Source organism: Amblyomma americanum, chromosome 7 (genome assembly GCF_052857255.1).
Source record: "Amblyomma americanum isolate KBUSLIRL-KWMA chromosome 7, ASM5285725v1, whole genome shotgun sequence".
NCBI lineage: Eukaryota > Metazoa > Arthropoda > Arachnida > Ixodida > Ixodidae > Amblyomma > Amblyomma americanum.
In genome coordinates this window covers 135,436,493-135,450,821 of record NC_135503.1, presented here as the reverse complement: position 1 = coordinate 135,450,821, position 14,329 = coordinate 135,436,493, and the positions used below count along the sequence as shown (strand labels likewise).

The following is a 14,329-nucleotide window of genomic DNA, read 5'->3' as shown; positions in this document are numbered from 1 at the left end:
TCATCGGCCTCATCGTCTCACCGTCGCTTGCCAAGAAGGCTAGGCGTGGCACGCGATGAGGGCTGCAGTCGGGGCGCTGGTGTGGGCTTCAGTGGGGGCTGAGGTGAGGGCTGCGGCGAGGGCACCGGTGTAGCCGTCAAGAAAGACAATGTGCTCATCACGCAGTGTTTCATAGGGTGGAATAAGCAAAGCATTTAGTACAATGTATTAGAGGACTTGACATAAATATACAGGACAGCAATATCGGGCAGCATTGTTGTAGCATATTTCATGTGCACATTTGCTAGACTACTAGGAGATATCGCAGCCTCACTGCAAGAGAAATAAACATTGTGCACACTGTGGCAAAGCCAAAGAGAGAGTTTTGTGGATAGTGCAGATTGACTGCAGTTATTTGGCTACTGCTGCAAATGCTGTCAGAACGGATAATGCTACTAATTTCAAGCAGCTGCCAGATAGGGTAGTATGGAGCTTGAATAATGGCAAGCCAACTCACCGACTGTGGGGCTCAGTGTGTCTTGTTGATAACTTTCTGAGATGGCCCGTTCATCTCTGCTGTAACAGGGTAAAAGGTGCGGCTGGTTGGTACTGGCAAACCATGAAACGAAAAGAGCACTAGCAAAAGAGAAGCAATCAATAATGCGCATCCTCTAGGTTATGCATTCCTGCACCTCCTCCGAGACTGAACTAAATCACAGATGAAGTAAACAGTGCTTGTAAGGCGCAAGTCATAGACATCATGTTTTTAAAGGGTTCACCTACATGGGGTTACGCACGTAGCCGCTCGTCCCTGCTGTACTTCCAACTGACACTCTGTGGGGCAGACTGGTGACGTGCTGATGGGGGGCGACTGGCGGCGTGCTCACGGGGGCACTGCGTGGCGGCGTGGTGCTGGGGACCGTTGGCGACGTGTTGCTGGGGACCGTTGGTGACGGGCTGCTGGTTCTCCTGTTGCAAGAAGCGATAGAGCCGTAAATTCGTACACGAGTGCCTTAACATTATCCCCAGCAGAAAACGATTGAATTGCCCATAACGTCATTATGGTTTACAAACTGGACGCCCCACTCCAGTTGTAGTCAACGTATTACTGTGTGCGTGTTTTTATTGCCTCATCATGAACTAATCCCACATGCAACCTGTACACATTTCTTATTGTGTAAATAGTTTGTGTATATTACCTCTCTCCCTATCCTCTCTTCCTGTTCCCACACCTCTTTCATTTCATTTCTTCATTCTGCCTGCTATTCTTTATTTCCGCTTCCCCAGCTCAGGTGCTTCAGTACCGATGGCAGATGCCGGGGCTAGCAAAAATCTTACCCTTCCTTTTTATTATTTTTGCAATAAGCCACAACCACAACTACTACCACTACTACTGCTACTACTACAGTGCACACCCACCTCAGTTGCCTCACCATCGAAGAACGACGGCCCGACGCCCGTGGCACTGGCCGTGCCTACAAGGGTCATAATACGGCCTTCTGGGCTACCAAGCAGGCCTCCTCCGGGGTGCTTGCGGTGGGATGCGGCAAGGCGTGTTCAAGTGGCATTTCATAGATTGACGTTGAAGGACTCACCGGCCCTCTTGGTTTGGGCGCGCCAATTCTGCCCTTTTTCTGCAGCAAAGCACATGCCAAAGGTGCTGCCAACCGTCGGTGGTCTTGACGGCCGGCCTTTCGGTGTTGAGAATCGACGCGAGCCGGTTCCACAGCTCGCGCTTTCCAACAGCTGTGTATGAATTTGAGAGGTCGGCAGAAGCCCGAGCCAAGAGCGGATGGCTCTCCATAAACTCTATTAAGATAAGCTCTTGCTCGCTCGACATTCTTCGAGTTGACGCCATTGCGAGACTAGTATTCCCGCGCAGCAGAGCAATGCAGCAGCGAACACAGCGGGGAAAACAGGCAATAGTTTCTGTTTCGTTTTTCGAAAGCAGGGAACAACCGGGAGAAACAGTTGCTCTGGGTTTGGGCTAATATGTTTTTACAGGAACATATGCGCGTGCTTCGCTGCAGCAACGTGTAGCACAGCCAAGAACGAACTAAGACAAGCAAGGTTGTTAATGTGCGCCCAACCGCCTTGCTTTGTTCTTGCTCCTTCCCAACTGAATCATTTGTGTGTCAGAGGTTCATGAGGCCAAAAAAGTTTATTTTACCCAACAAACCGTGGTTCGCGGTCGTCTTGTGTTTCCTAAAGCAAAAGGAACAGAACCCCAATCACATACTTGGTATATGGCATCTTTAAAACAACAACACAGGCTTACCTCAAGTCGTCTTCGTCGATTTTCGGTACCGACGTTTCTTGCAGGTTCCTTTCGGAGACCCGTGGCCTTCACTGGCTTCGATAAATGTTTTCCGTGCATTTAAGACAACCAAATAGAACCGTGATTTCAGACGACGCGTAAGAAAGCAGGAAGAATTTCCCAAAGGAGAACGTGAAAGTGCTCTGCGATAAATTTAGCGATGTATTTATAAACACAACAAAAAAAGTTGAGGAATATAGCCGTCAGTAGGCCTGTAACACATCGACCGAAACGGGCATGTGTGCATACCACATATCTGCCACTGATAACAGTTGACGAGCTATGGAGCATTTTATGCACAATGAAGCAGTTCAAGCCACCGAGATATGATGGCATTCGTCTAAGAGATCTTTACAGAAATTTTGACGTTTTGAAAGAAGTGCTTATGAACATACTGAATGGTGTATTCGAAACTGGTGTTATACCTCAAGAACATAAAATAACTCTTGTCAGGCCGATCTACAAACACGGGCAGAAAGGTGATGTACAAATTATAGGCCAATCACAATACTTTCATCAATAGCACATATTATGGAAAAGCATGTTGCATATGTTATAGAATCTTTCTGTGAAAAATACTGTTTGAACAATGCTGCGCAATTTGTCTTCACAAGGAATAGAAGTACGACTACACTTCTTGAAGAATTTTCTATGTTTACAATGCATTAGAAAATAATCGCATCGTGTTATCCTTATTTCTGGACTTAACTAAGGCATTTGACACGATAGACCATGCGCTATTACTCGAAAAATTAAGCTCACTTGGTTTTCGCGTTCATTTTAACAAGTTTTTTGTCAATTATTTTACAGATAAGTTGGAGTGTGTGATGCCTGATAACACGCGCGGAGATTTAAAAAATGTTAAATTCGGTGTACCTCCAGGAAGTACACTTGGCCTACTGCTTTTTAACGTATATGTATCTGATTTGGGTTTATTACAGCTTAAGTCAAACATTTTTCAATACGCTGACGATATGGCGCTAGCACTTGAAGGTACTGATTATCGTACCGGCGTGGAATCATTTCAAACAGATAAAAGTGGAGTGTTTGACTGGTTCTCGCAAAATTTAATTTTTTTAAACGTTAAAAAAACAAAACTGATATGCTTTAAAAACCCCCATAAAATTATTTTAAACCAACCACTGTATCTTCACGCATTCAATTGTTACCAGTGTAATTGTAAAGCTATGCAAATGGAGAGAACAGTTCTCTATCTGGGCATCCACTGTGACAAACACCTCACATGGAACGACCACATCGTCTACTTCTCTAGAAAGATAAGGGCCATTGCGGCTACGATGTATCACCTTCGTAGCAAATCTCCGCTTCATCTTAGACGATTGATCTATACAGCATTAGTAGAACCTGTTTTAAAATACGGCATTACTCTATATGGTAACTGCTCCGAATACAAGAAAGAAGCATTAAATGTTATTCTAAAAAGAATAGTGAACACTATATCTTACGCCACCAGACTACACTCGGTTGACATGAAAGGGAAATACGATGAGTTAGGCATCCTTCAGATTCGTGAACTCTTCCACTTTGTTGTGTTAACGCGGTATTATTATTCAAATGAATATAAGACTTCCGTAAAAAAAGATGTCACTTTGAAAAAAACGGAACGTTTTGTTAAGCCACGTGTTTAGACAAACTATGATAAAAATACGCGCAATCATTATGTACCAGCTGTATTTAACAGAATTCCCGATTATCTGTGTATTGCTAATAACAAGCGTAGGATGATGAAGGGCATAAGAAATTGGTGTGCAAATGTATTGCCTTGTGTATAGCTTGAGTAGTTTCATATGTGCTATTTTGTGTTCAGACTTCTTTCTCTGTGTTAGCATGACTGTTTAAAAAAGAAAGGTATTCATACAGAGTTACTTCTCCACCTGCTGCCTGATCAGCCAACAAGCAAAATGTGTTTAGGCAGATCAGAATGTATGAATATGTACGCATACAGGCGAATAAATTTTGATTTGATTTGATTTGAACTAGCCGTGGGATCGGCTGTTTTCTTGAAGGCCGCCATGTTCACTGTTTAGATCTGTCAACGCGCCCTCATGGCAACAAAAGTTACCCACGAAAGCAGTTATTTGCAAAAGTGAATGTTCATCTTGTTTTGCTTCATGTCAGTGAGAGTGAAATACGTTTGTTTGAAAGAATAAAATAATATTGATTTTATTCGCAGCGTGTTATAAAAAAGTTAGCATACGGCCCCTTGCCATGCAAATAGGCTTCTTGTCGTGCAAATAAACGCTTCCGGGGCGGCAGCCTACTAGCCATTGGTTGATTCCGCGTTTCGTCACGCGTTAACGTCTCGCCTTGTTGTCATGTTGTCGTCATTTTGATGTCACGTTCTATAACTTTAGAGCGAGTTCCATAATCCGGGCCCAAGTGAATAACGATATATCTGCTGACTGCATTGTTCCTCCGGACTATATAATGTTTAGAAAAGACAGAGACACACGTGGTGGCGGCGTTTGTATCATAGTAAAAAACTCCTTATCTGCTGTAATGATGGATTACAATGTTGCTGAAACAGTTTGGTGCAAGATAAAGGTTTATGACGTTACTTACATTATCGGAGCTGCGTAAAGCGCACCCTCTGCTTCACCTGAGTTCCTTGATGAACTTAGCACTTTTTACGTGCGCATGTCAAAATGAACACGAGACTGATAATGACTGGCGATTTTAACCTACCACACATAAATTGGCAACGCCTATGTTCTGTTCGTCCTGATTCCTGATTGACGGAGAGAAACGGTTAGAAATCATGTTCGCGTATAACCTAAAGCAAATTGTGCAAGAAGATACAAGAATAACGCCCAAATCGCGGTCATTGTTGGGCTTGGTGTTCCTGTCAAATAATATAGAAGAACACACTGTTAACGTTGAAGATGGTGTCTTTCACCAGAAGATGATTGTTGCTGCCATACCACTTAGAATCAGTGAGTGTTCATAACCTTATATCCCTGTGCGCATTGAAGAACACACTGTTAACGTTGAAGATGGTGTCTTTGAACAGAAGTTGATTGTTGCTGCCATACCACTTAGAATCAGTGAGTGTTCATAACCTTATATCCCTGTGCGCATTAAGGATTATGAGCGTGCGGACGACGCCTCCATTCTTGACTACCTGGAATCTGCCTTTGAAGATTTTGAAATTGACTGTGATTCCTAAACAGTAGAAGAGTTGTGGCAGCAATTTAAGAAAATTATACAACACTGTGTTAACAGGTATATTCCAATTCGTGTTAAAAAGACGAAGCACCGAAGCCCTTGGATCACCAGGGACATCATTCACATGGAATGTAAAATAAAAAGGCTACGTAAAAATAAAAAGAAACGTATTCAAGTTTTGCGACTTCTTGCTGAGCTGAAGCAAGTGCTCAAAGAAGCTAAAAAAGTTCTTCGCTGAAACATTTTGCCGCTTCCACAAAACGTCACCGCAAAAGTTCTGGCGATACTTTAGTAATAGGAAAAGAGAATACACGAGATTAAGCACGAAAATTAAGTACTGATAAGAAAGGAGCATATAGTAGATCACTTTAATCACTTTTTCCAGTCCGTATTCACCTCAACCAAAGATTACATAGACCTTAGTTCAGAACGCTTGTTGCCTTGTCAAATGAATGACGTCATAAATTCACAGGAGGGCTATTCAGCAGCTCCTCAATTTGGATGCTAAAAATGCTAATGGACCAGACAATATACCAAATCAGATTATCCGAAGATACGCTGAGTGGGCGTCGCGATACCTTAAACTTAATTTTCAAAACTCCTTGCACACCCATTCTGTACCACAAGATTGGCGTAATGCACTAGTAATTCCGGTGTTTAAAGGAGGCAACCAAACACTTGTAAACAACTACCGCCCGATATACCTTACATCGATTTCTTGTACACATATGGAACATATTATAGCGAAGCACATCATTCATCACCTAGAAACAAGCTGTATACTTTACCCTCACCAACAAGAATTCAGAGCAGGCCTTTCCATCACTTCACAACTCGTAGAGACAATTCATGATTTGGCAATGACAATTGAAGCGAAGCAGCAGATTGACATAATCGCTGTAGATTTTGCCAAAGCGTTTGATAAAGTGCCGCACAATAAATTAGTTTTTAAACTGGAAAGAGCTGAAATTAGTATGAATATTGTAAAATGAATTAAAGCGTACTTAACTGATTGTAACCAGGTGATCAAAATGGATGGTCATGTGTCCAGCTCACTAGCAGTGCTTTCGGGAGTCCCGCAAGGTTCTGTTCTGGGATCGCTGTTATTTTTGGTGTATATTAATGATATCTCTGCTGCCATGGGACCAAATGTACGACTAAAGCTATTCGCAGATGACTGTTTAATTTCTTTTACAGTCAGAAACACGCACGACCAGCTTAGAATTAGCAATTATTTACAAGTGTTAAGCAATTAGGCGAATGGTGCAAAAAATGAAACATGGAAAAAAATTATACGAAATCAACATACACGCACATTACAACGAAGACGTCTATTCTTTCGTTTCTATATTTTATTGGTGACAAGTGTTTGGTAAACGTAGCTCAGTTTAAGTATCTAGAAATGACAATAACACAAAATTTAAATATGGGCAGACATATAGAAGAGGTATGTTCTAAAGCATACCAGAGGTTATGTTTTTTGAGCAAAAAGTTGCAGCATGCTACACGGGATGTAAGACTAATTGCATATAAAGCTTTTGTGAGGCCAATCCTTGAGTATGCGTCAGTAGTATGGAGCCCTAATCAGAATTATTTAAATAAACAGTTAGAAAGAGCTGAGAGGTACGCACTACGCTTTATTTGCTGTCGATATCGAAGGACAGACTCAGTTGCAGATATGCTCTCTTCCTGTAACCTGGATTTGTCAGAAACACGTAGACAAAAAAATCGGCTGAAGTTATTATTCCAGATCCTCTAAGGACAGATAAATATTAAGATGGAAACATACATACAAGCACCAGGCAAACGGAGCTCTAGAACAAATCATAGTCGGATAATTCAGCCGTACGACGCCCGTAGTGGAAATTTCAGACATTCCTTCTTCCCCCATGTAATTTAAATGTGGAATGACTTGCCAATGAGTGTTGTGGAACAGAGTGATCTGCAAATTCAAACAATCTCTGGATAACCATTTGCTTGAAAGTGCCATTTGTTGCTTGACTGAATGTACCGCTTCATGCTGATGTATTCAGTGCTTGTGAATAATGCTGTTTTTTTATGAAGTTTTCATACCTTCTCTATGAGGACCCTCGCACGAGGGTTGGTAGTATTGTAAAATAAATAAATAAATAATCATATACAATCGCAGAATACTAACGAAACAGCGCCTACGCGCGGTGCTGTCCGAATTTATTTTCATCGCGCTTTTACATGGGTGGTAGCAAAGCTACATTATAATTTTGCTATAATTTATCATGGATGACTCTAGGGTCTTTTTGCCACCACCGAAGTAAAAGAGTGATCAAAATAATTACGAACCGCGGAGCCTGTATGCTCCACTTTGATCGCGTTTCTTTTCATCGGCCCTGTACGGTGCGTGAAGATGGTAATTTTAGACGCTAAGGCATACAAAGGTCGAACAGTAGCTGAAATTGACGAAGGAATGCATCTCTCTCTTTCGAACCGGCCACGAAATGAACGCTTTCTTACGGAGTGTACATGGACTTTCAGCAAGCACGATTTCGTAAAGTGTTCTTTACGTGAGAGTGTACTCCAAATAAATAAGTCGAAATGGCAGAACTGAAAGAGAAGGAGGGTATTTTTCAACGCATGGACGGCACACACTTGAGATAAACAGTTGTCTGTCCTCTGAAATCAAGAATCTCGGTGCTTTCATGAATCCAGGAACAAAAGCGTTCAGGGAGAGGCGTTACAGTGTTTTAAGCCGCCGTGCAGAGTATAGTATGACAGAATTCTTGCTTAATGTTGAAATACCGTATCACTCAGGCAATAGCGCTTTACAGTGACTTCTGACGCTCATGAGAAGTAATTCTAAGCCGGCCATTCCGGCAGTAGCTTGCCATCAGCACATCATTTTCTTTTTTAGCTCTGCTGGAGCACCCACAAGCTTATACCCCAGAAACGTGGGGTATGATCTCACGGCTTTAGATGCTAATAGCAACATGAAGCACTTAGCAATGAATGCCTCTAGGAGTTCCTGGTGATGTGATAGCATAATTTAAATTACCGTTAAACCTTAAGCTACGCCACGCCTACGTGTCATCACGCCAGCGGGCGCTGCGTAGCCCGCAGACTGCATTCCTTTCTCGGTTACAATATCTTTGCCAAATTGTTGTCTCCTAAATATGAAACCTTTCTAGAAGCTTGGGTTTTAGAGCCGAAAACGCTTGACTCATAGTTGAGAATACCCAGCTTGTGTGTGCTTCAAGAGAAAGGCTAGCACTTGTGGTTTAGTCCATAGTGCATCTCGCCTGCACGAGCATAGAGGGCCTGCAGTTGGCCATCTCACATTCGGAACAGGCTCGTGCAATGTTTCTGCCATCTACTATCAGACGCCGTAACTTTTTATTGGAGGAAAGTATGAAGTTAGTGATCGACGTCCCAGAATTCAACGAAAGACTCTCGTCTGTTCTGAAAACGGGAACTCCAGCACAACTGAAACAGTGGGGCTTGCCGGCCTGGCCAGAGTTTCGCAAAAATCTTTTTTTTTAATTGGATTTTGGGGGGAAAGGAAATACGCGCAGTATCTGTCTCATATATCGTTGGACACCTGAACCGCGCCGTAAGGAAAGGGTAAAGGAGGGAGTGACAGAAGAAAGGAAGAGAGAGGTGCCGTAGCGGAGGGCTCCGGAATAATTTCGACCAACTGGGGATCTTTAACGTGGCCTGACATCGAACAGCACACGGGTGCCTTGCCGTTTTTTCTCCATAAAAACGCAGCCGCCGCGGTCGGGTTCGAACCCGGGAACTCCGGATCAGTAGTCGAGCGCCCTAACCACTGAGCAACCGCGGCTGGTTCATTTAGGAGGCACAAATTTCAGTAATGCATACCGTAATAAATTCTCTAGCCACGATTGCATGCAATAAGAGTTTGCTTGTCTCCTAGCGACGTCGCAAATCTGTAACTTAAACCACGCTTATGGCGCTACGTGTTTTCGTTTGGAGTCGGCGAACATTCTATACCCTCGAGTTAATTGAGTGATAATAATAATAATAATAATAATAATAATAATAATAATAATAATAATAATAATAATAATAATAATAATAATAATAATAATTGGTTTTGGGGGAAAGGAAATGGCGCAGTATCCGTCTCATATATCGTTGGACACCTGAACCGCGCCGTAAGGGAAGGGATAAAGGAGGGAGTGAAAGAAGATATGAAGAAAGAGGTGCCGTAGTGGAGGGCTCCGGAATAATTTCGACCACCTGGGGATCTTTAATGTGTACTGAAATCGCACAGCACATAGGCGCCTTAGCGTTTTGTCTCCATAAAAAAGCAGCCGCCGCGGTCCGGTTCAAACCCGGGAACTCCGGATCAGTAGCCGAGCGCGCTAACCACTGAGCCACCGTGGTGGGTAATTGAGTGATAATAATAATAATAATAATAATAATAATAATAATAATAATAATAATAATTGGTTTTCGGGGAAAGGCAATGGCGCAGTATCTGTCTCTTATATCTTCGCGGACACCTGAACCGCGCCGTAAGGGAAGGGATAAAGGAGGGAGTGAAAGAAGGAAGGAAGAAGAGGTGCCATAGTGGAGGGCTCCGGAATAATTTCGACCACCTGGGGATCTTTAACGTGCACTGACATCGCACAGCACACGGGCGCCTTAGCGTTTTTCCTCCATAAAAACGCAGCCGCCGCGGTCGGGTTCGAACCAGGGAGCTCCGGATCAGTAGCCGAGCGCCCTAACCACTGAGCCACCGCGGCGGGTCAACGATCGCACTTTTGTGGCATCCGCAGTGGGCCTCCGCGCTGTCTCGGCGCTCAAAGGCAGCCGCCAGGGGATGCGTGCGCTACTTGCCGTGGGCGGTCCGGACACCGATAGCCGGCGGTTCGCACGGGCCGTCAAAGGCAGTGAGGGTGCCCGGACAGCACTCATCGCCAACGCCGTGCATTGGCTGCGCGCACTCGACTACGACGGACTGCTGTTGCACATAGCGCGGCCGGAGACGTTCACGACGTCGGACTATGAAGTGAACGAGTTTGTGCTGGTGAGTGGATCGCCAGGGTGCTACCACGCGGATTCCTGGAGAGCACTTGGTGGTCATCGCCAAACTTGCGAGCCTTGATGGCCGGCCTCGGCAGAAACATGTGCGAATTGACGACGAAACTTGCGGCGCAAACACGCAGTGACCGATTGATGAAAGTTTACGAAGGCCGTGCTGAGTACAGATATGTATTTTTACAGCATATGAAATATACATCGCCGCAGTTTTTTCTCCTGACATACTGAGGCGCTTTCGTTTTCCGAGAACATTGTTAAGTGGAAGCCGAGATTTCTAGATCGGCAGGCAACAGAACTGTATGCGATACTTACCAATCTGTCAAGGCACAGAGCTGGGCTAGTTGGCGGTTCATGATTGTTTAAAAAGATTAGCGCGTTGCGCTAGGACATCCTGTCTATTTCTATTCTTTTATCCCAGTCTAATGCTCTTGTCCTTTTTAATCAATCAATACCAATTTCACGTCTTTTTTCACTTGATCCGAGATTGCCATGATTACTTTCTATTCACCCAATGTGCCACAGGTTTCATGCTGGGACCTTGTTAATCTCTCGATCGCGTGGGATACCCGTTCTTATAGTGCCATACTATCAGCGTGTGGGGCCCCCGAAGGTGTCCGTGAGAGTTCGTTCTTGTGGGAGCCGCGTTGTTCTTTGTAGTTTTCTTAAGTAACTTGGCTGTGCACGTTCAGGATAAAAATTTAAGCCGCTGCCTTTCGTACCAGTAGATAATCTCCGTGCTGCAATAAAATTACTGCCGGTGTCTTAGCAACGCCTGCATGTCAACTAACAAGGGTTATTGCAGAAGCGTTTTACATAAGAGTGAACGGTGCACTATGCATAAATAGTCTTTAGCTTTTTCACACGCACAACGCGATGCAAATGCACGTTGAATTTGTTAGGTTAGCTCTTTCTATGTAGCGCTACGACTGATTAAGGGCTATCATGAATAATAAAACTAAAACACAACCAAATAGAACAGCAGTTGTAATCAACAATAGTCCAAGTTGCAGCAAGTGTATTTAGCCTCACATATATTAGTAGCTTTGATCAACACAAGAGATCAAACCACTTTTCAAACTTTCATTGTTTACAGTAACTTTCATATGTGGCGGCCGGACTTCGCCTGCCCAAATTACTGGGCCACTCGATCGCAAACGCCGCACAAAAAATATCAAGTTTTTTTTCTGTCCATGCTTTTGACAGGTAGTTAAAAAAGGCACCTGTATGCATTGTGCGCAATTAAAGTGAAATCACTGTCAGCTGCGAGCAAAGTTTACAGAGAGGTGAGCTGAGCAGCCGATCGTGAGTCTGCACCAGTAACCAGACCACGAACCAAGACAAAGCTCGGATCGATGAATGCGCCTGTATCGTTGTTCTTTTGAATGCTCTGTGGAATTTGTGCGGTCTATTTAGTGAAAAAGGCGGTGAGCGGTGACTCTTCCTTGTGACCATCATTTCAAGGAGCAGAATTAGGAGCATTTTACTAAAAAAACCGCGCAAATCACCCATCACCATCGGCAAAATTTTTGCCGCAAGTTAGCGCAGCCTGTTTGATATGCTACTTGGATTGCCTTTTTAAATGCTTTACTCGCAGATAACATCAGTTTCGTATTGATTACGGGAAAGGTGACAAGTTGCAATATGGGATTACTTTTCTTGCAACGTATGCCTTAATGTGCAGCATTATGCGCTATGTTGAGGCTCGAATGGCGGGTAATTTTTGCATGATTTTTTAAAGGCCCCTTCACTACATATTCAAGTCGGTGTTCCTATTCTTTTGTTTGACAGAGCGCTCGCTCTCACTTCTGTGCATCATCATCATTGTCGGCCTTACAATGCCCACTGCAGGACAAACGCCTTTCTCATATCTCTCCAGTTAACCCTGTTCTGTGCCACAAGGCCAGCCTATCCCAGCAAAATTCTTAATATCATCCGCACACGTAACTTTATTCCGCCCTCTGCTACGCTTGCCTTTTCTTGGATTCCACACCGTTACCCTTAAGATCTTGCCTTCGTATAACATGTCCCGCATAAGGCCATTTACTTCTTGATTTCACCTAGGAAGCCATTAACCTGCGTGTACAATTAGCGATTACCTTAAGTAATACCTTGTAGCAAACGGAGTGTAAGCTGATCGGTCTCTTATTTTTCATGTTCTTGACATCCTATTTCTTATAATAAGTTGATGCTGTGATTATCTCCTTGTCACGTTGCTGCAAAAGCTGACGGCGGGACTCGCGATCTCTGAAACAGAGCAATATTTAGGTCTGTGTTGTTTAACAAGCAATGATTCTGGCGAGCTCTTTTTTGCTGCAGGCTATGCACGACTTCCTGGAGAAAAGGGGCAAGGTGGTCTCGGTTGTGCTACCGACGGAACCAGAGCGCCGAAGCACCTACTTCTCACCTTACGCCTACGCTCAGTACGTGTTTTTCTATCAGGCTGTGCCCACCTGCCTAATCACATTGGCCCAATGCATGAAAGTGGAGTTCAGGCTTCTGTTACTCAGGTATTGGTGTGTTGCCGGTTAATTTAACAGCCAGCGGACAAGGCTGGTAAGTTGCAAGAAAAAAAAGTAGGGGAAGGCATAAGCTCCGCCTTAAGAGAATTACGCGATGACGGCCTATGGTCCTCTCTAAATACAGACATACTCATTAGCATAAATGTGTAAGGTAAATCTTTTCGCGAAAAGCGACACCACGTAGATACAAACTCCTGTTTGTTCCCTAGCCAAGCATACGGGCCTTGTGTGTCCTCCAATAAACAAAAGAAGCCTAGCGTGGCCTTATCGGTAATGTGTTTGGCTCGCTACTCAAATGTCATGCTTTCGAATCCATGCGTTCAAATTTTTTTTCTGTTTTTAAAAATAAATTCAAATAGTTATATAAGTTACAAAGCGAAATCAATTACCTTTTAAAGTTAAAAAGGTAAATCATTTCAGAGATGTGGCGTCCTTTGATTCCCATTACATGCGAACGTTTAATCACTTCGATTCCACAAGTGATGTCGCGTTTCAAGAGAGCTTTGTGAGATGTTTGAAATAGCTGCGCGAGGTCATGTAACTGTGAAGTCACGACCGAATTAAGGAATCAAAAGATTTTGGCTTAAGGCCAACAACGCCGAAGCCAGCTTTTCTACGACATGGGACCTTAAACGCTATTGCTTTTAACTCATCACAAGAAGCTGACTGAATGTGTATTTTATTTCGATATGCAAAAAAGAAATCGCAAGAGATAGGATGTAGAGGCGTAACTATTGCGTTCCTTTTTTGCCGTTTTTAGGCAAGGTTTTCACATATTTCTTAAATTTCAACTTTTTAAACGCCAATATTTATTACAGCGTTTAGAACAGTACTACATGTGGCTTTTCTTGTTTGCTTTAGCTCCTTTTAACCTTTTTCTCCTGGCATGAATACACCTAATATGCGGCAACTGTGCAATAGCTTCTTCCTTTTCACCTCCTCGAATCCCCTTTCCGTCTAGATACTTTCTTTTCTGCCGACATAATAATGTAAGCATTGTAAGTGCAATTTGACGTCTAATGTGCATGCCCACCAGGCTGTTCTTGAAATAAAGACGCTCGTCATTGCAGCGGCTCGCAATATTTACTCATAATCTCTTTCATATTTATACCTCCTTTTCCCGCATTAGGGGAAAAATTCTCTAATATCATTATTCCATTATCTGCTGTCTAGGTTTCTCCCAATGAAGAAGAAATTTTTTCATTTCACTTTTAGAGCATGCGGGAGTAGATCCCATTCCAGTGAAAAACGAGATGATGAGGTACACTCTGTGGTGACATGCAGAGCC

At 43.4% G+C, this 14,329-nt stretch overlaps 1 protein-coding gene across 1 annotated transcript in view; it reads left to right on the top strand.

The window, feature by feature from the left end:
* Positions 1-14,329, top strand: part of LOC144098091 (endochitinase-like) — a 62,573-nt gene that overhangs the window by 23,341 nt on the left and 24,903 nt on the right. The window contains exons 3-4 of the mRNA XM_077630643.1: positions 10,258-10,508; positions 12,839-12,942. Coding sequence (XP_077486769.1) covers positions 10,258-10,508; positions 12,839-12,942 — 355 coding nt within the window. The remainder of the gene's footprint in view (positions 1-10,257; positions 10,509-12,838; positions 12,943-14,329) is intronic.